The sequence below is a fragment of the Eucalyptus grandis genome, chromosome 5 (genome assembly GCF_016545825.1).
Source record: "Eucalyptus grandis isolate ANBG69807.140 chromosome 5, ASM1654582v1, whole genome shotgun sequence".
NCBI classification, from domain to species: Eukaryota; Viridiplantae; Streptophyta; class Magnoliopsida; order Myrtales; family Myrtaceae; genus Eucalyptus; species Eucalyptus grandis.
This window is the reverse complement of record NC_052616.1, coordinates 54,424,757-54,447,143: the sequence shown is the minus strand read 5'-3', so window position 1 is coordinate 54,447,143 and position 22,387 is coordinate 54,424,757. Positions and strand designations below refer to the sequence as shown.

General features: G+C 36.9%; 1 protein-coding gene across 2 annotated transcripts; it reads right to left on the bottom strand.

Annotated features, from left to right (window-relative positions):
* Window positions 1–8,421: 8,421 nt before the first annotated feature.
* Window positions 8,422–19,498, bottom strand: LOC104447666 (putative receptor-like protein kinase At4g00960). Of its 2 annotated transcripts, none has more exons than XM_010061380.3 (7): window positions 18,609–19,498; window positions 11,070–11,189; window positions 10,821–10,942; window positions 9,780–9,990; window positions 9,397–9,634; window positions 9,132–9,282; window positions 8,422–9,038 (listed from the first exon to the last, which is right to left on the bottom strand). In XM_010061380.3, the coding sequence occupies exons 1-7, from the start codon at window positions 19,390–19,392 to the stop codon at window positions 8,706–8,708; spliced, it is 1,959 nt and encodes a 652-aa protein (XP_010059682.2). In that variant the 5' UTR covers window positions 19,393–19,498; the 3' UTR covers window positions 8,422–8,705. The 2 variants fall into 2 exon arrangements, 1 of the variants encoding a protein (XP_010059682.2); XR_005551071.1 differs by having other exon boundaries at window positions 8,898–9,038; window positions 9,132–9,301.
* Window positions 19,499–22,387: the final 2,889 nt, after the last annotated feature.

The window sequence follows — 22,387 nt, the reverse complement described above, 5'->3', positions numbered from 1 at the left end:
TTGTTAGTGCTAGAAGCACATAGTGGTGGTTTAATGGGGCATTTTGGCATTAATAAGACTTATTGGCCACATATGAAGAGAGATGTCATACGTGTCTGTGAGAGATATATTGCTTGTAAGCAATCTAAGTCTACAACTAAACCGCATGGCTTGTATACACCATTACCTATTCCAACGCATCATTGGACTGACATTTCTATGGATTTTGTGTTAGGATTGCCTAGGTCTAAGAATGGTAGAGATTCTATTTATGTGGTTGTTGATAGGTTTTCAAAGATGGCTCATTTTATATCTTGTCATGAAACTGATGATGCATCTCATGTTACTGATTTGTTCTTTAGGGAAGTTGTACGTTTGCATGGCATGCCTAGATCGATTGTTTCAGATCAAGATTCTAAATTTCTTAGCTACGTTTGGAAAATATTGTGGAAAAAATTAAGAACACAGTTGTTATATTCTACCACTTGTCATCCACAGACCGATGGTCAAACCGAGATAGTTAATAGAACTTTAGGGGTATTGTTGCGTGCTATTATTAAAAAGAACATAAAATCTTGGGAAGATTGTCTGCCACATGTTGAATTTGCATATAATAGGAGCATGCATTATGCTACTAAATTTACACCATTTGAGGTTGTCTATGGTTTTAATCCATTAACTCCGTTAGAATTAAACACTTTACCTGTGGATTTAGATGGAGCAAAGAAAGCTGAATTTGTCAAGGCGTTACATGAGAAGACGTGTGCAAATATTGAGCGCAAGACTGAGCAATATGCAAGGCAAGCCAACAAAGGACGCAAGTAAGTGGTGTTTGAACCCGGCGATTGGGTTTGGGTTCATATGCACAAAGAGAGATTTCCTGAGCAGCGACATTCTAAGTTATTATTGTGAGAGGATGGACCATTCATGGCTTTGGATAGAGTTAACAATAATGCCTACAAAGTTGATCTTCCAAGTAAGTATGACGTTAGTGCCACATTTAATGTTTATGACTTGACTCTTTTTTATGCTAGTGATGATTTGAGGGCAAATCATTTGCACAGGGGAGGGAATGATGTGGACATCGAGCCATATCGAGGAGGAGGTGCTAAGGACCCATTGTCTACTCCTATCGGTTCGATCACTCGATTGTGGGCCAAGCAATTCAAGCAAGCTGTTGGCATCATGGTTCGTGATCTTTGGTGTGGAGATGACCTTGGATTAAATCTTGAAAAATCTTGGAAATCTTGGCGCAATTTGATTATCAGGTCACCAAATATTTGACCAAGTCAAATAGGAATATTCTTCTTGTTTAGGAATATTCTAGAATATGACGCATTAGATTTTTAGGGTTTGTGTGGCAGCTAGAAAGCCTATATAAAGGAATTGCCAAATTTCTTTTGGGGATAGATATTTTATTTTTGAGGAAAAAGTTGAGAGATTGTCTTCTATTGTTCTTTTGAGGACTTGACCTAATCAAGATTCTCTTGTGGCGGTCAATTCAACTTATCGAGCGAGATAACGAATTCTTTCATTTGTGGCATCTATAATGTTGGTTGGTTGACACGCATTCGTCAACAGGTCACGTTCATACCGAGTTTGCCAATCACAGGTTTGATTGGAGGTCGAGGTTTGCAATTCGCACCATCTGGGCCTTCGTAAAACGATCCTTTGCAATGATTCACATCACCGAGGACCTTCCACCAGATATTCTGAATATAAGTATGTATTATTAACTGATATAGGCAAACTAGAGTGCTTCGCAGAAGTAATAGAAGATGAGTGCAAAAGCAAATGGCTTGATGCTATGAAGGATGAAATGCAATTACTTTATGATAATAATACTTTTGAACTGGTGAAGTTGCCTAAAAGAAAAAGAGCTCTAAAGAACAAGTGGATATACTAATTGAAGCAAGATGAACATATTTCACAACCACGATATATAGCTAGATTTGTTGTTAAAGAATTCGGTTAAAGAAAGAGTACTGATTTTGATGATATATTATCTCTAATTGTGATAATATCTTCTATTCGTGTGGTACTAGGCTTGGCAACTAGCCTAGACTTGGAGATTGAGCAAAAGAATGTCAAGACAACCTTTCTAAGTGGTGACCTGGAGAAAGAGATATATATGGAATAACCAAAGGGTTTCAAAGTGAAAGGAAAAGAGGACTCCGTGTGTAAACTGAAGAAGAGTCTCTATGGCCTAGAGCAAGCACCAAGACGGTGGTACAAAATTTTTATATTAGTTATGATAGAACAAGGTTATAAGAAGACTTCGTCAGATAGCTATGTGCTCGTCCAAAAATTTTCCGATGATTTTATTATTCTCTTACTTTATATTAATGATATGTTGATTGTTGGTAATAATACTTCACGAATTGAATCATTGAAGAAATAATTGAGCAAGTCTTTTGCCATGAAAGATTTGGGAACAACGAAACAAATTCTAGGCATTATAATTACCCGAGCCAAAGATGCTAAGAAGTTGTTTTTGTCATAAGAGAAGCACACTGAGAAGATTCTTCAGAAATTTTACATGGACAAGGCTAAAATAGTTACTTGCTGCCCACTTTTAAGTTAAATACAAAGAAAAATCCTATGACTGATAACAAGAAGAAAAACATGGAAAGTGTTCCATATGCTTCAACTGTAGGAAGCTTGATGTATGCGATGGTATGTACACATCCAGACTTAACACATGCAGTTGGCATTGTTAGTCATTATTTGTCAAATCCATGTAGAAAGCACTAGAATGCAGTAAAATGGATCATGAGGTATCTTTGGGGAACTTCTAATTTGAAACTTAGTTTCGAGATTGGGAAAATTTAGTTATTTGAATACATAGCTTCTGACTTGGTTGGAGATATTGATACTTGTAAATCTACTTCTAGTTATTTCATTTCTTTTGCCGGTGGGGCTGTATCATGGAAGTCAAGATTGTAGAAGTGTGTTGCACTTTTTACAACAGAAGCTAAATTCATTCGGTGATCGAAGCTAGTAAAGAGATGCTATAATTGAAGAAGTTCTTGGAACAACTTGGATTCAAGCAAAATAGGTCTTCTGCATTATTTTGCGACATTTAAAGTGCTATTCATCTTGCTAAGAATTCATCTTTTCATTTTAAATCAAAACATATTGATGTTAGATATTATTGAATAAAGATATTTTAGATGAGAAGTTATTGGAACTCGAGAAAATTCATACGGACTATAATGGTTCCGATAGAATGAGGACAACTCTACTAAGAGAGAAGCTTGAACATTGTCGATTGATAGTAGGGATGATGAATCCTTCCATATTGTCGTGAGGGTGAGATTTGTTAACTGGGTTCACTCCCATGTGGAGGAAGCCTAATGAATAGCAAGATTAAAAGGATTTGAGCCCATACGATAAGTCACATAAAGAAATAGGGTTTCTCACTATTTTTTAAGTGGTAGTCGCAAATAACTTAGCAGAGACACAGTAACAATAGAAAAAGAAAAAAACAGAAAATATGGGGTTTAGGGATCAATCTAATTTACATCAAGCTTGCATTGGAGGTTGATTCGCGATCCGATTGAGCTGAAATTTTGTTATCTATTTGTGGCTCACTCTTATCAAATTTGGATAGTTTGATTTTTGTTTGAAGCTCCCTACACCAGTTTTTTTCAAGGGTTGATCAAAACTTACGTTTTTTGTCATATTTATCTTTGATCTCTTGTGAATTTTTTGCGTATTGCCAAAAATGATGTTCTTGAGTTCTTTGCTACTATGTATCTCTAGTATTTACTATAAAAGAACTTTGTTTACCCGATGTTTTTGATAGCGAAGATTTTTGGGTGGACTCCGGTCCCATGATTTTTTATCTTCTCACACTGATGAGGCTTTCCATGTAAAAAAAATCGCCTTGTGTTTGCATGCTTGATATTTCTTTTGCTCTACTCTATTGGTTCCTATTAGATTTAAACAAGAGGAGAGATTATTCTATTACCCTGCATTAATCCAATATTGTTCCGGTTGTTATTGTTCTCCTATCAGGGACCACCCTACCAAGGTCGTGTGAGCACAGCAGCCATCCAATTGCCATCTCAAGCATGGTGGTTGCCGTCTAAAGTTGACACCCTTAGCAATGGCTGTGTCTTTGACCGAAAGGACCACTTTCGTTGCCTTCTCCGGCCACAGCTTAGAGGCCATCGTCAAGCGCGTGTTGTCACCTTCCTCAGTCACGAGGAAGAGAAAGAGAGAGGCCGCCCCCTAGAATGGAACCATCTTTTAGCTTCTCCACGGGGTACATATCCGCAACAATATACACGGATCGATCTTTTGGTGGGGAGAGAGAGAGACAATCAAACGATCTTTGGTTTGTCCACCGGCAAATTACAAGGATCATTGCACATGTATAGGGGAGTTCGAAATCTTCAACTTTGTTTTTACTTTTTTACTTTAATATTTGTTGGTCAATACTTGGAGATCTTTCGGTGGAAAAAACATTTAAGATATTTTCTTAATTTTTTTTTTTCAGATTTACTATTTTTTAAGTTACAAAGTTTCCTATGTGCTGATGGTGGCAATGATGATGGCTGAGTAATGGCATCGATCACTTTGTTAATGCATTCAAGATACCGATTATTTGACATGTCGAGTGATCCATAAGTCATTGAATTATATAAGATGAAAATAGGTGAATATGACTTAAATGGGCCAAGATGATCCTTCTTTATATTTAATCCTCCTAATCCTGATCCCACCCACCCATTTGCCATCCCTATATGTGATTTCACCACATATTGGGTCAGTGTTAATATCCACAACAGTTTCATAAATCGGACATTTAGAATGTGGAGAGAGGCCTTCACCACCCGCAAGTGTCCATCTCGTGTCCCCATTTGTAGAACCGTTGGATATACACTGCGTTTCTGTTTATATCCAACATTTTGCTTGGAATTTTATGGTACCATTGTCAGTTCTAAAAGTTTAAACTTAACATCTAAGAACTTATATACTTCACCTCACGTGGCTACATTGGCCTAAGAATGAGGGTAGAAATCATAATTTGGAAGGAAGCAACTAAGGGGCCTAAAAGACTTGAATTTAAGACCTTCTAATTTGATACTGCATAAGATTGTGGGATCACCACTAACTATTTAGAAAGTTAAGGTAGTTGATAAAAATGTGATTTTTAATACTTAAATACTTATTTGGTCAAATGAGTAAAGGAATGGTATACATAGGAGCAAGCATGGGTTTTGAAAGAAAGTCTTCAAGAGCCAAGGTCCAAGGTGATCCTTTTCTGGAAATTAAGGAAAAGATAGCTCGTTAAGTTAATGGATACTATGACAACAAAACTGTGAGATTTTATGGGACTATTACTAAGAGGAGTGTTAGAAGAGTCATAAACCTATTATATTTGTACAAATTTGGTCATAAATATTTTAATTATGTCAATTTAGCTCTAAACATTTTGATCTATTGCCAATTTAGTTATCTCAATTAATTTTGGTAAGAAAATTACTAACATGTATGTCGACCAACCTACATGACATGACAACAGATGATGTGGATAATTTTTAATAATATTTTAATATTTTCCAATTTTTTTAAATTTTTTTCTTTCTCTTTTTACCTTTCTTCCGTGATTGGCCATTAGTTGTAGGTGATGGCTTAGTGGGCTGGCCTAACCTAAGCAAGGGTGTCACCATCGCTACCACAAGTGAGGCTCGAATGGGCGAGGGCGAGCCCCAACGAGGGTCGGCCTTACTTAGGCTAGATCTAGTGAGGGGAGCCCTTGTCAAGGCTCACCCTAGCTTGGTCAAGCCTCGCTTGTGGTGGGCAACAACAACCCTTGCCAGGTGAGGCCAACCCACATAGCCATGGCCAGTCACTAGCAAAAGGAGGAAGAAAGGAAAATAAAAAAGAAAAAAATAATTAATATATTAAAATATTATAAAAAATTATCTATGTTAGCATCAGTCGTGTCACATGCACTGATAATATTTGGGCAAAATTAGCTAAAATGATTGAATTAGCTCTAGGCTAAAAGGTTTAAGACTATATTGACACAATTAAAAAGTTTATAACTAAATTGGTACAAATGCAATATGTTTAGAACTTTTTCAACACTTTTCCCAACTACCAAGGTTCTTAAAACTTAAGTTTATAGATGGAAAGTGACCATATGAATATAATGAGCATATTGGACATGTTGATCAATGTGGGACAATATTTCAACATCTCTTCTCACATGTAAGCCAGACTAGGAGCAGCAAATGAAATGATGGAGGTGGATGCATATACATAAGCATATCACTATTTCCGATACTATGTTAGAAAGCTCAATCTAAAAGTTTACTTTTAGAACAGTTTACAATGGTGTTCCAAAATCCGACATCTTTATTAGATGATTTTCTAAGTTAACATATCAATCAAGGATATTCACAATTAAAAGAAGATATATGTGAATTCTTGAAAGATACAAAGAATCAAGAGAAATATCCTATTTGATCTCTAACTTAGGAAAATATTCTAGAGCAAAATCTTTAACATCTCAAGCTCAAGGTGCATAGAAAATATTGACTTGAGTTTGAATATAAAATCTAAAAGGCGCTTAAATGGATTACTGAAGCGGTTTGATGTGATGAAAAGCAAATTGGCTGACGTTTTAACGTGGCCGCTTACATGGCTATTGTGTGTTGTTGTGGATCGGAAGTTGTTGTTATGGTAGGTGGCCACCATTGCTACGAAGTTTCAGGATTTGTGATGAGTCTGGTGATGGTGTTCATTTGAGGACAATAACACAGCTAGTGTTGTTAGCGCTGTAATGAAAACTTAGGAGAAACATGGCCAATGTAGCTAACGTTATTACAAAATAAACTTGATGGGCGTTTTCTCGAACAACATGGCTCCACAGACTATGTGACAACAGAACAGGCCAGCATTGGATATTGGACCTTCAAGGTAGGAAGTCTAGTCTCCTCAATCAACAACTCTAAGACAACTACCTCAAGACGAGGTAGTGGGTCTCCATCTCCAGAAGTGAAGCTCGCATTGGTTCAAATTCATCATTAAATGCCATGAAAAATTGCACAACATGCATGCAATCGCAATATTCAGCAAACTTGCGAGCATCAGAGTATGTGTCCCATCGTGCTTCAAATAATACTAGTTGATTTCAAATAACATGCATTGGTGATAAAAAAAATTATTAATTAATTGACCTACCTCCTGATGCATGCAATGCAGATTTCCCCAATAACTAACACTGATGGGTAATATTTGAAGTGGAATATCAGCTAGCAAGTAAATCCCATGCTTCCTTGGCTATATTAAGACGACCAAATTGAGGTGTGATAGAGGGAATCGAAGTATTGCAAAACCATGTAAGGATCTTGGTTTTAACTATCTCAATCCTGCAAAAGTTAGTAAATTTATCCCAAATTTCATTAGTAATCTGAGTAGGTGCACAAATATCACCATTGATATAAAGCCAGAGTCGGCATCCCCTAAAAAAATTGGATATTTCCTGAGCCCATAAAATATAATTGGAATAATGGTTTGAATGGTTACTGAAACTTCTAATTTTTTCATGGTATAGACTGGTATAAACCTAGTAGTTTATATACTGAGTTCAAAGAAAACTAGTACTTCGAGCACTGATATGCCGAAAATAAGAACACAAATAGATTCAGGACTCATCATTTGATCAAAAAACATGAAGAACCGATCGAAAGGTAAGTTAACTTTTCTGGTCAATGCAAGTCAACGCCGGTCAACGGAAGTAAACGATGGTCAACAGTTAAGGTCAGAGGCTGATGTGGCGTACATGTGGCAGATGACGTGGCAATGATGTCACTTGTCAGCAAGCACGGCGGATCAAGTAAGATCCACGGGGTGAGTCAGGGCCACTCGTAGAAGCTTCCGGCGACGCGTGAGGTGTTGTACGGCAACAATCTTCGTAGGTCCTGAATCCTCGGGCAATGTAGAGGCGGATGGTGGTTTTGGTTGGGTGAATTATCTTATTTAAGTGTCTGAACAGCACCGGAATTTGTCGGGGTCGGTGCCTCCAAGAGGTGGCAGCGCGTGGCGGAGCGTAAGAATTTGTCTGATGGCTAATGGCGATGAAATTTCAAAGTTTGGCTTTTTTGAGGGCCATGAGTTGAATGGTGGTGTCGATTTTGCAAAACAAGCAATAGAAAGTGGGGGTGCAACTCTCAACAGTGGTGGATATAACCAAATACGAGTATCGGGCAGCTAATAATGTTGTTGCAGCCACCAACTTGTGTTTTTCAATCTATAATAACGTTGATGCCATGATAAGTGTAAAGTGGAAAATAAAGTTGTGAAATTTTCTGTATTTTTTTATTAAATTATATATGAGCCTATTTATAAGTTTTACAGGATAGCTATATATAGTAACATACTATTACAATAGAAATTATAATCAAGCAAAATAACGAGGTAATAATCTAAGACATACTAAGAATTATATTATAATCCAAAAGATACTCAGAATTAGACTGGTACTCAGAATCTGGCAATATACTTTTAACCTTCAGAATCTGGCCTTATACTTCTAACCTCTATGAAGAGAAAAGGAAATAGTCGCATCACTACAAGTTTATTGGTGACTATACAAGCGCACTCATCCAACTATTCATGTAGAAGTAAATGGTTCTTCTGGACACAACATTTACATTATTAGCTCAAGAAGCAGATGAAATCATGTCGAGAATAGATGTTCATGTGCTTCATCGAGGGTAGACTTCGGTGACCGACGCTTCATTAATCGACAATGGCACAGAGCTGCTGGTAATTTGATCATATACCTGGTCTCTCCCCATGAAGTTATTCGGCATTTCCCTTTGGAGGAAAAAGGCGGGTTCTCGTGGCACTGGCAAACTAAGAGTTTGGCCACTCAACGCAAGAACTATGTTTGCCATGGTCGGTCTATTGGCTGGATCTTCCTGAACGCATAGGAAGCCGATATGTATGCATTTGAGCACTTGGCTTCTAGAATAAGATTCTCCCAATGCCGGGTCCAATATATCCAAAGGTGCATCGCTTCTCCAATGTTTCCAAGCCTAGAGCAGCTCAATTGGACACAACAAGTGAACCACTGAACAACATCATTGATTGAGAGTGCGAAGAACAATTAAATCATATAGAAAACTTACATAGCTTGTGAGATCCTCGCCTCTATTAGATTGGTAGTAGTAGTTATTCCTCTTGCCACAAATGATCTCGAGAAGGAGGACACCGAAGCTATAAACATCTGACTTTTGGGAGAATTGTCCGTGCATAGCATATTCCGGGGACATGTAACCGCTGAAAACCACCACCACAACTACACATGTTGGGATGCCTTTCATTATACTAATTCCATTATCGATTCTTACTAGAAGCTAACTTAGGGTAAATGTTGAAGAATGCGAGACTTACTAGGTTCCTACAATTCTTTTAGTGCTTGCGTTACTTTGATCAACTTTGAAAATCCTCGCCATGCCGAAATCCGAAATCTTGGGGCTCATATCGTTGTCTAGTAAGATGTTGCTAGCTTTTAAATCCCGGTGAATGACTCGAAGCCGAGAATCTTCATGAAGATAGAGCATCCCTCGAGCGATACCTGATATTATCTTGTAACGTATTGGCCAATCCAATTGCTTGCTTTTCATGGGGTCTGCAATGATTTAAACGAGAGTATCATCTAGGAGGCATATGAGTTAGATTAAAAATGTTATGAATGATCGAGTAAATGAGTATATGATTATTTGCTCAATCATCTATGTCATACATTAATTTAAAACCAATGAAGTAGAACAAACCAAAGAAGAAGTAGTCCAAGCTTTTGTTAGGCACAAACTCATATACGAGTAGCTTTTCCCCTCCTTCCAAGCAAAATCCAAGCAATCTCACTAAATTCCGGTGTTGAAGCTTCGCTACCAGCATAATCTCATTCTTAAATTCTTCCCCGCCTTGCCCTGAAGTCTGGGATAGCCTCTTCACTGCTATATCTCGTCCATTGGGAAGTCTACCCTGTAAAAATTTGTGAAAGGTGACAAGATCTTGAGAACTCTTTACTTTCTTTTTTTCTTTTTCTTTTTTTAGGATAATGACTTTCTGAAGTTTTAACTGGTATGCAATGTTACTTTTGAAACTATGTTTTGATTCAATTGGGTTCCCAAAGATTTAAAATTGTTTGGTCAGGTCTTCACGCTATTATAACATCTACACAATAGTGCCATGGACACTATATACCATTATAAGTAGACATTGACCACAAGTCATTCTTATGACTAGAGAGAGAAATTTAGAAACCCTTTTATTATGGAAATTCTTGGGAAAAAAGGGATGATATAGCTCATTTAACGTCCAATGCGATGTAAGTGAGCTGAAAGTTCATGACATGGGATTAATTCAACAATGTTGATGTTAGAACATTTAAATATCAAATCACACATTTATTTATAACTTTAGATTTTGAAATAGTTGGCAAGATCTCATAAATTTCATATGATATCAGAATAAGAGATTCTAAGTTCAAATTTTTCATTACTCTATTTGTCTCCCTAAGATTTTTTTATGCTTATGAGAGAGAGTGATAGAATCTTTAAATATTAAATTACACCTTCATAAATTGCTTAAGCAAAAACTTATTTAACTGTAAAAATAAATAAGTGAAAGTACACTGCATCTAGCTCTCTATTATGCGAAAAGAGCACTTTTGAAAAATTTCAGGTACCCCATCGAATCGGAATAAAGTTCAAGGAGATACTATATATCATCAATCTTTTCAGGCTCAAATCCAAACCGAGCATTAAGCGATTTTCGAAAGCATTTTACGACGTTAATGATCACTAATGTACCTGGAAAACTTCCCCGAATCCACCTTCGCCAAGCTTGTTTTCTTGAGAAAAGTTGTTCGTTGCTGAAAGTAAAGTATCCCAATCAAATTGCAAGGACTTTAAGGATGGGATCTCGGTTACACCTTCATGAGCAAACAACAAAGTCGTTTAGACTTGTACTTGTTTTTCATGTCTTACGGTCATAGCCTCACAATCATTAAGTTTCTCAATTGAAAGCTTCAATCTATTTGTTTTTTCTATATTTATTACCACATTCTTCTTTTGCCGCTTCATATTTCTTCTGTGCTCGCCTCCTCCGAAGCCAACAACAACCGATGAAGAGAAGCGTTACAAAAACAGCGACTGAAACGATAGTTGCAACCAAGGTACCTGATCAGAAAATGGTTTTTCTCAGCATATCTAAAACCATCAGTTAGTTGCAATCATAAAAGAGCGGGTGCCCAGATACCTAATAGGGATCGATACCATTTCCAAAACAATAACGCGTTATTTTAACAAAAACCATTGGCTGTTACTCTACTCACATAAACCCTTGAAGGTTTACATAAACTTTTGACCCTCATACTTCAAATTCCACTTAGGTTCTCACACTTTTGGCCTTGAGGTTAGGGATGTGCAATGGAAATTGCCCAAACCAGGAACCGCCCAAACTAGCCGGACACCCAAACCAGACCAAGTCGGCCGGTTTGGTCCAACTCCCGGGAGTCTCCGGTTCCTAGTTCCAATGGAGGAACCGGACTGAACTGGAGCGGTTGCTTTTTACTTTTATTTTTTATTTTTTATTTCTTAAAGGTAAACCTAATAATCCTAACCTATGCCAAGCCTGCAATAAGCCTCATCCCCTGAGATTGTCATAAGGAAGTAGCTGTATTGTCCTCAAAAGTCTTCGTCAAGTCACTTCACCTCACTTGCCGACTTTTTTTCCCATTTGATTTCACTTCTTTTCATCACTCGGAGATTTGCGCCCTTCCCCACCCCCTTAACACAAAATCCAGCTACACTTCGAGAAGGTCCTCTAGAAGAAGCGTGCCATCAACTAGCGGAAGAACGAGCTCCGGTGCTCCACCGCCTCTTCCTTCTCTTCTTCATTTTCCTCACCCTCCTCTTCAATGCCTTCCCCCAGCTGTCGTCCCACCTCTAGTGTCGCCATGCTAGGCCCCGATCTCCCTAGCCCCCCCTCTTCTCTTTATGTCTCCATCACCCAGACCCTCCACACCATTGACGACTTCAAGTACTAGTGGTGGTGCCCCAAGATCAGTTCCACAAGACTGCTAGAGAATCAGACCAGTCCGGTTCAAAGCATCTTTGGTCTGGTCCTCGATTCCAAAAACTAGGAATTGGTTCCTCCAATTTGATTCCCGGTTCCTAGATGGAACTAGATCAGACCAATAACCGATCATCCCTACTTGCGATGCACATATTACCTGTAGTAGCACATATAAATAGGACGATTCTACCATTGTGTACAAGAAAAGACTTTTCTTTTGTACTGATAAATTTCTAAAAGAGTTGGTAAGTATAAAAAAATTGTTGGGGGGCAAAAGGAATTTACCGTTCACATGATCTTCCGGTGACTTATTGATAACTTACCAACGTTACTATGAAATTATCAACTATTTTTCTGAGGTTGCAAATTTCCGATTATTCAGGAAAATTATCCAAAAAATCTTAAAATTATTGTATGACTGTCAATTCTATCCTTAATTTTTCAATTTGGCCATTGTAGTCATAGACATTTCGATTTTCGAATATAGTCCATTTAGTCAATTTAGGCTAGAAAGTGCTGATTTGGCGGTCCAATTGGCCCTGACCAACTACATGGCACAGTCAATACATGTGGATGATCTTATATGAAACAATGTAGTTTTAACTTTATTTGATCAGTTTTTTCTCTTTTTTCTTTTTGCTTTTTTCCCTATTCTTTCCTACGCCGGGGCCTTGGCGATGGCCACGAGAGACACGTTCTCTGGGGCACATCATATGTTCACAGGGCATTCGGTGGGAAAGAGCATGGTTGACCGACCAAGAAAAGCAATAGCGTTGAAGAAGAAAGAACGCATACCAACGGCTCTTTAAAAAAGACAGGGTTTGGGAGATTTTTAAGGGGACAAGATCTGGGCAAGCGGTGATCTTGGGGAACAGAATTTAAAAAACGTTAAAGGAAGAGGATCAAGCAGACTGTGAAGCGAAAATTTTGTCTTGCTTAGTCGAAGAAAAATCTGAGCATTAGGTGATCTTTAAGAGGGAAGAAGCAAGTGACGCACGCAGGAGAACATCAACGCACACGCTTGACCGCTTTCAGTTCAGGGGTACACACTTGAAGGCCAAAGTGTTGGGTGTCCATCAAAGTTTCTCTTCACTAGCGAGGGCTTGCAAGCCCTTGCTCGAATTTGGGCAAGGGTCATGACCCTCGCTAAGGCTTTGGCCACCACTACTGGCCTTGGTGGAGGGAAAGAAGATGAACAGAGTAGAGAAGGAAATAATAGGGAAAAAAAAAAGAACAAAAAAAAAATGAAGAATGAGAAAATAAAAAAAACTCAAAACTATGGTGTTTCATCTATGATTGTCCACATCAGACAACAATTGTGCCATGTAGGATGACCGGCGCTAATGAAATCACCATGTTAACGATTTCCAACTTAAATTGGTCGAGTGGACTATATTGGAAAATTATTAAAAAGCTTAGGATTATATTGACCAAATTGGAAAGTTTAGGATTGAATTTGTAGTTGTACAATCAATTTAAAACTTCTTGGATAATTTCCCTTCAAATGTTCTTATCATTTTACTAATTGTTATTTTCCCTAATAGAAAATGTCCTAGACATACCAACTTTAATTTTGAAAATGTGTGTCGAATTTGAAGGAAAGTTTCATTTTCAAGTAGGTTTCCTAGTTTGACTAGATTTCCTAAAAGACATTTCCTATTTTGGATCCAACTCTTATTTATATATGAGAAGTGTCTTTGTGAAGAGTATCAAAGAGGTGTCTTCTTCATGAATTACATCCTCGAGTGTTTGAAGCCATGAAAATCACAGGTTAAGATTTTATTTAGTTCCTTTGTAAAATTAAAAGATTTTTTTACAAGAAATTGCGAGGCTAAACATTGTGTAAGTTGTTGTAATTGGGGTTGGGAAACTTTGAAAGTGCTTGACTAACTCAAGCATTGTCATAATCTTCATTATATAGCTTGGTCTATAGTGGAATTTTATGTTACTCTCCCTATAGATGTAGGATCATTCGCTGGAATCAGAAGTCAAAATTTTGCACGTTTGAACCACGTAAACATGGTGTCTAGTTTATTTCCTTATTTTGTTTATATTTTTATTCGATCACTTACTTTCTACAACAATTGATATAAAAGCCAGACTTGGCTGAGTCAAAGTTAATCAATAACGATAGGAGGAAAATTGAAAGTTGATAGATTTGATGGGAAAATTTTGATCTTCGAAAGGTACAATTTGAGGATTATTTACACTAGAGGAATTGGCATGAAGAAGTCAGAGTTGATGAAGCAAGCAAATTGAGAATTGCTAGATAGATAAGCATTGTGTTATTTGGTTGGCTTTAGCTCATCATGTTGTGCTTAATATTGTGAAAGAGAAGATAATTGTGGGCATGATCAAGGCCCTATTGGACATGTATGAGAAGTCCTCTACGAGCAATGAAGTTGATTTGATATAATGAGATGAGCGAAGATGCATCGGTCATATTAATGAATTCAATGTGGTTGTTAGTGTTGAGAAAACCTCGCATAGAAAAAACCATTCATGTGTGTTTTACGAGCTTGATAAATGTAAATGTTGTCTATGTTTAAGGTAAAACTAAAATCTGCATTAAAGGAATTTAGATGTGCAAAATGAAAAGATTCGTGAAAACTAGAAGAAACAATGTCGAAAGGTGAACAAGTTTACAATTACAGGAAGTTCATAAAGAACCTGAGGTACAAAGGTGAGCCGTCTATAAGATCTATATCGCCAATGTACTTACAATTACCTAACACGATATTACTAAGAACCGCTAATACACGCATGCGCTTTTATTACCTACACACAATAGTGTATCATGTGCTTTAGATAAAAATATCCAATGATGACTTATACTATCTTAACCTTTATAACATCTAGTTATTTGTCCTAGATTCCTAAAATGAAGATGTTGATTGATCACCAATTTTCGTGGAAAGATCTAAATTGATTATGCAAGAAGATCCTAATTGTGCTAAAGCTTAGTTGATTGACAGTTACCCAAAAGACAAGTTGTTTCCAAAGTTGAGCTACTCTGTTTATGAAATTGGAAAGTTCGATTGTATGGGTGAGTGAATCTTCGAAATCTCAGCTTAATGATTTCAAAGGCTAAATTGATTTGCTCAACAAGTGTCTAATGGATAGCTTAAAGATTGATTCTGGTGAAGATTGTCCAATCAGAAAATTGGATACTGAGGAGTACGAAAGGAGATTAAAAAAAAAAAAGCTAAAGAAACTAAGAAAACAAGAGTTGAGCTATATCCAATTGACATAAAAATTTCCTCTTTATACTATTTTTTATAAGTGTTCAGAAAGTGTAATCTCATTAAGAAGACTAGCAGTGTCATAGTTTGTTGCTTAGATGTGTGATAGTGTGATCTATCAAGGCACACACTGCTATAACTACTCGAAAGATCACTAGTTGGATCTAACTAGTTGCCTATTAGTCTAGGAAAGTGGATGTAGGCTTACACCAAGTCAAACCACTATAAAGCTATGTGGTATACATTTTTCTATTTTTGTGCTTAATTCTTTGTTTGATAAAAGCACACTATACTCAATATAATCACCTTGTCCTACATATACTAATATACTTATATTCATATTAAGTTATTCCACTCAATATAACTTGATGTTCATAATTCCACTATAAGTTTGTTAAGATTCTTGAAATCACGTATTCATCCTCCTCTATATGATACTATTAGCCACAATAGTTAGTTAATTAAGTTCAGTTGAGATTGACTTTGACAATGAGGTGCATGCTTTGATTCTATTATCCTTATTACCTAATAGCTAGAATACCATTGTTATTATTATTAATAATTCCTTCGGGTCAATAACATTTGATTAGAATGAAGGCATCTAATACTTGTGTTACTAAGAGAAATGCAAATCTGAATAGATGAAGTCATTCTAGAACTAGTGGTGCTATTTGTTGGAGCTATGGCAAGAGGGTGGTAGATCGAAGAAGGGATTGCCTTAACTAAAAGAATGACAATGGTAAGAAAATTAGAGTTGAGTCTCTTGATGATATTGCTTTAATAGCTGACAATAATTTGGATAGTATTGATTGTCTTGTTTATCATTGAGGATTCTTCATTCGATGAATGGATTATTGATTTTGGTTGCTTGTTTCATGCTACACCAAACAAGAACTAGTTTACTATAAATAAATGCATAGATAGTGGTAAAGCACAGTCAGGGAACAACACTAAGTATGATGTTGTGAGTGTTAGTGATGTTAGAAACTAAATGCATTATGATGCAGTGAGAACATTGACTAGAATGAGGCACATTCTAGAATTAAACAAGAATATCATTCCTTTGAGCTGTTGAATTTAGCTAGGTCTCAGTATACTTAGATATGTGATGTTTTGAAGGTCATTCAAGGTGACTTGATGACAATGAGATGAATCAAACACAATGGCCTATATGAACTTTTAGAAAAGACAATGATGGGTTTCGTCGTAGAGATGTCGGATACATCTATTCAAGAGTATGAATTATGGCATATTATGTGTTTGGGATGCATTGCCAAAACAAGTCTGAAGGCTTTAAATGAAGGAATTTGGTGAGTGGTTATGTGCTGAAAAATTGAATGTATGGCAAGTGTTATGACTTAAGCAAAACATTGAAAAGTGCAGTTTGGTACCATTGTTAGAGATACAACGAAAAATATAGAGTTAATTCGCTTGAATGTTTGCAGGCTGTTGCAGTTTCCTTCAAAGAAGAGTGCCAAATCTATGCTAATAGTTATTGATAATTACTCAAGGAGAAAATGAGTGTTTGTATTGAGGCACAAGTTTGATGCCATTGTTAGGATTATGCAATAGAGAGTTTTGATTAGAAAGTAGATTGGTAAGACAATTAAGCAAGTGTGGATTGAGAGTAATGTGGAATTTTGCTCAGAATTGTTAAACAAATTCTACTTGAAGGAAGACAAAGCGAGACTTTGCACTAGTGCCAGTGAACTACAATAGTTTATAGAGTTGATGAGCAATATTATATTATAGATGGCTAATGAAATGCTCTCTAGTTCTACTATGGTTAGAAAATTTATAATGGATGCACTTAGTACAACGAGTTACCTAGTGAATAAATTCTGATCGATTATAATTGGATGTCAGACTCCTAAGAAAGTATAGTCAGGTAATGTTGTTGATTATTCAATTCTTAGAATATTTGATTGCACATGTTATGATTGAGTGAGTGATGGCAAGCTTGATGAGAGAGCAAGAAAGTGTATATTCCTAAACTATGCAAAAGGAGAGGGAAGGCTATTGATTATGCTGCATAATATCAAATCTGCATGTTATCAATAAAGAAGTTCCATTTGACGATTGTTTATATATATCTGGATGATGTTCAACTCAAGATGGAGTTGCAACCAAGAACTCCTAAGATAGAGAATATGACAGAGTAATCAACATAAATGGTGTTAATAACAAGGTCAAGCGTCTAAAAACAAAAGTTGCTATAACTGATCAATCTCTAGATAAATATTAATGCAATGGTGGTTTTGGTTTATTTGTGATTGATGAGGTTGAGCTTAAAAATCCTTGTGAAGTAGTTAAAGGCATTAGTGGAGTTGGTATCTCCTTAAGATTCATGGTTGTGGTGAAGTCCAAGCGCAACTTAGATGTGGAAGAAGTTTGTGGTAACTAAGTAGCAACAAAGATTATATCCTAGCAAAGCGATTGTAACTTGGCTCAAATGTTGAGTTGAGGTAGAGATTGTTGATCTCAAATTTGACATTAAAAAAAAGGTAACTTCCCTATACAAGTGGGATTCCTAATTTGACTAGGCCTCCTAAAAGAGATTTCCTATTTCAGATCCAATTGTTAATTATATATGAGAAGCGACATGCATATTCTTTGTAAATTACGTCCTCGAGTGCTTGAAGGTATGGAATTCTTGCGTTAAGATTTTGATATGGAAGCTGGACATCCTTTGTTGTTTAATTGGCTTTAATGTGAATAATATTTAATAATATTTTTATATATTTTTAAAATTTAATTTATCTTAGTAATTTATTTTTCCTTTTTTTTTTTTGTTTCTCTTTTTCTTTTCTTCCTTTCTTCCTTTGCCCTTGCTGGCTAAAGGAGGTAGGGAAGGGAAGGGAAGGATAAAAGAAAGAGAAAGAAAAGGGAAAAAATAAAAAATAAAAATATTAAAATATTTTTAAAAATTGCATATGTAGGACGTTTAGTATCCATGCATTTTTTTTTTTATTATCAAAATTGACTTGATTAATTGAACTTATAAAATTATAAGAGACTTATGACTTAATTGACAAAAAAACAAAATTTAGTACTGAATTGGCCTAATAACAATAAGTTTAGGTTTTCTACTATAGTGCATGTGTCGCAGTTCAGGAGTAAATTTAGTAGCAGGATGCAATATTTTATTCTTAAAGTGCAATTTTTTAAGAGCGACAATTCAAAATGATAGGTACTCTAGAATTAAAATAAATAAAAAAACCAACAGTCTCGGTCAAATCAAGTTATGTCACTTTTTCCACGAGCCTCAACGTAACGTACCTTTGCTGAAATTTCCACCAGGAGCAGCCGGAGCAGCCGGAGGTGGTGATGGACTATGGCTTGACTCCACAAACGGGTACAAATCCCACCGGAAAATACAGCTTGGCTTATAAACACCGCTGTCTTGCTTTCCGCGGCCGTGCTTATCATCATAGTCAATGGCTTCGTTCAAGCAACTCCTGCAATTGTTTGCCGACAAGTCAGGACTGCACTGCAACAATGAGTAGATCGTACGGTTGTCCGGCAAGGTGGCCTGCCCCGTTGCGAACTTTAGCTTCGAAGGGCTATCCACAGCTTGGTTCAATACTCCTAACGTCAAGTTCCACCATACTGCTGGGCTCATGGTGATGATGTCGACGCTATCAATCAAAAGGGTAGGTTCCATTTGCAGTATGCCGTAGATTGGAGTGTCCGAGTATCGGACAAAGCATGGCTGGCCTCCAGTTCCCCAGGAGAAAGCCCCCTTCTGGTCGGGGCACCTCTCCACTAAATCGTGGAGCGCAGTGCCCACACAGTTCTCACAGAGATTTGCCGACGTATCACCTCGGCAGAAAGCGAGGGCAAAGATGGTGTCTGGGTTCTGGCCCGTGCTCATGTTCCAGAACCCATCATGTGCAGCCACGTTTTCAGAGAGCGAGCTGAGGATGGTGTCGCGGTTCTTCACATAGGCGCTGTTCGACGTGAAGTTCCTGGTATAGTTACAGAATTCTGCATGATGTGCGGAGGCTCGGATCAGAACAGCCAGAAAAATGAAAAAATAAAGAGTAAATGATGAGTGAGTCATCTTAGGGTTTGGTGTTTTTGGTGCTTTGGATGGTTTTGCTTGATGCAGAGTCGGCGATTGTCAGGCTATATATTGCAGAGCTTATGGTTCTGGTTTGTGTAGTGGAATTCACTTGCAAGTGGTTAAGAAGAGAAAAGTAGTAGATGTTGACAATTTAAAAACCTTAAACCAAGTAGCTAGATTTAATAAAGTTAGTTTACATTTTCGGTGATCCTTGACGTAATTGGGTCATATTTAAAAGTCAATAATGGCTCGACATATCATTTAATAAACTGATAATATGAATGCGGCTTAATAAATTCAGTAATTTTTTAGAGTAAAAACCGTGAGGTTGGCATAATTAAAATGAACTTTTTCGTCGTTCAAAAAAGAAAATCGTAGAAATGGGAGGAAAATTATCAGGATCGAAAGGAGTGGCGCAGAGTTGGGTTAAGCCAACTCTTTCGTTTTGTATTCATTGTCACTTGACTTGGTCAAGATTTGGATGGGTTAGTGGCCGATGCATTCTATCATAACCTGCAGTAATGTCTCCGATGTTAACATTGATTATTTCGCATCAGCCTGCTTGATTAGTGCATCACGCGACGCAATTGCCAACCCATCCACACCAAGAGCCTCGAGCCCATAAAGACTAAAAAGAGTGTATCATCTAAGCTCTCTTGAGGAATCTCATGTAAATACCAATGGGATAAGATTTGATCATATTCATAAGGATTCCATGAATATTCCATTCCAAAAATAGAAAGTTCGAAACAATTGGAATATTTTTGGAGAGTTGCAGAAAGGTTCTTTCTGGAACAACCCACGTGGATGAGAATTTATAATATGAAATGACATTTTCTATTTTTAATAAATATGGAAAAAAATGTAGAACCTAGAAAATAAAGAAATTTTTTAGGCAAAAAATGTAGAACCTAGAAAAGGATGGAAATTTTTTAGACCTGGAGTGAATTTTTTTTTTTTTTTTTGGGGATTCAATAGTGATGTGTAAGAAGTAATTGCAGGAGAACTTGGACCGATAATTATCTCAGGTTATGTACTCGGTCAAGATTTGGATGGTTAGCCGCCGATGATAACATAACCTGCAGTAATGGTTCCGATGTTAATGTTGATAATTCCGCACCAACTGCCTTGACTATCGCATCGCGTGACGCGTTTAGGCGTTGTCTAAGTGATTTGTACGAAGTAATTGCGGGAGAACTTGGACCGATAATCCCCTCCCAATGCCAATGGAAATACTGGCAACGTCGATGGAGTTAATGGTGTGAACTAATTCGTCCGGCTGGGAAAAGGACGTGACGAGAAATCGTTACCATTGTTGCCATGTGCGGGTAGTAGTCACATCCCACTACCAGCATCATCTCTGGCTCCAGGGCAAAGATATCATTCGGACACAAGCGCGAGTCTTATTCCCCAATTTATAGCAGTCTGCATCTTCCGTCACAAACTTGAATAACGCCAATTCCTTTTCCCGTCGACTTTTCTTCGAGATGGCGCATTGGTATGTTCACTGCATCCACAAAGAAGTTGCTTGTCCAGGGTTTTGATTGAGTGGTGTATGTTCCCAGTTTTTTTTTTTTTTTTTAAAATGTGAATTTCTCGTTTTCACGAATTATTAATAGTAATTCCCATAATTTAAATTCGTGGCTTGTTGCGACTTGTTTATTTTCACCTTGAACTGCAAAGGGAAGAGTATTTCTTAGAGGGAATAATCTCACTTTGGTAGGAGTAATTCAATAGGAAAAAAAAAAGGATCTAAATAATTATGAGAGAGGAGAATGGAAGCAATTTAAAGGGATTGAGTTAATATGTTGTTCGAATGCTAGTGAGGGAAAAAAAAGAATGTATTATGACCTAAGAACGTTTGTTATGTATTTAGAAATATATGTAAAACTAGCGTATTAGTGAGAGAAAAAGAATGAGCTTGATAGATGTAGGAACAGTTTGATAGATGCAAAACTAGATTGATAAGATCAAGTGCAAACTACTTCTATCATGTAAATAATAAAATAAGTAAAGAGATAGAAAACATAGATCTTTATGATGATTTGACTTAAATCAAATCTATGTCCGCGCTCCCAAATTAATAGCCACCAATATGCTAGAATCCATCAGTAATTGTGTGAGAAGTTACAATTAAGCACGTACAGATTCTACTCAAAGCTGATAGATCCCATTATCAATATACAAGCATTGCTTACACCTTTACACTTCTCAAAATCAAGATTAAATCCAATAACAAATACTTTCGGGAGGACACAAGTGAATAATATTTATGCCCACCTGTGTTGGTGAGGGCCACTCTTGCTCAAGCGAGGCCAGCTCTCGTTGGCCATGGCCGTGCTAGCCACTAGAGGAAAGATGAGGAAAAAAAGAGAGAAAATAAAATAAAAGAACAAAAGAAAGAGAAAAGTAAAAATAGAAAAAAATCATAAATTATCAAAATATTATTAAAAAAATATATACGTCAACATTGGTTGTGCCATGTTGGCTAGTTGGTGTGCATGTAGGCATTATTTGATTAAAATTAGCCGAAATGACTGAATTAGCTTTAACTGAAAGGACTAAATTAGCTTTAAAGTCAAAATATTTAAGATTGAATTCGTACCATTAAATGGCTTTTGACTAAATTGATACTAATACAATAAGTTTATGACTTTTATGACACTTTTCCAACACTTTTCCAAGGTGATTTGTATTGGAGAATTGTAGGATTGTCACTTCCAATGCCAATGGACATGCTTGCAATGTCAATTGAGCTAAGGACGGAACTAATTTGTTCAGTTCGGGGAAAAAATCATAACAAAAAACTACTACACAAAATTTTTATGGTAATTACCCAGCAGGCAGCAATTAGCATGTAATGATTGAATAGACGTGTACAGGTCTCGGACACCCTGCTCTGAGAGACATAGAATCACTTTATTGAAAGTAGTTCCCGGCCATTACGATCCTTTTCTAAGAGCATAGTAATTCACAGACCAGGGTAGTAGAT

Excerpts from the sequence above, each read along its gene's own strand:
- LOC104447666 (XM_010061380.3), bottom strand. The coding sequence starts at position 19,392 with ATGACTCACTCATCATTTACTCTTTATTTTTTCATTTTTCTGGCTGTT. Across the intron at positions 11,190-18,608 it reads TGGTGGAAATTTCAGCAAAG|GTACCTTGGTTGCAACTATC; the intron begins GTACGTTACGTT and ends TTTTCTGATCAG. Across the intron at positions 9,991-10,820 it reads GATTCGGGGAAGTTTTCCAG|GGTAGACTTCCCAATGGACG; the intron begins GTACATTAGTGA and ends AAATTTTTACAG.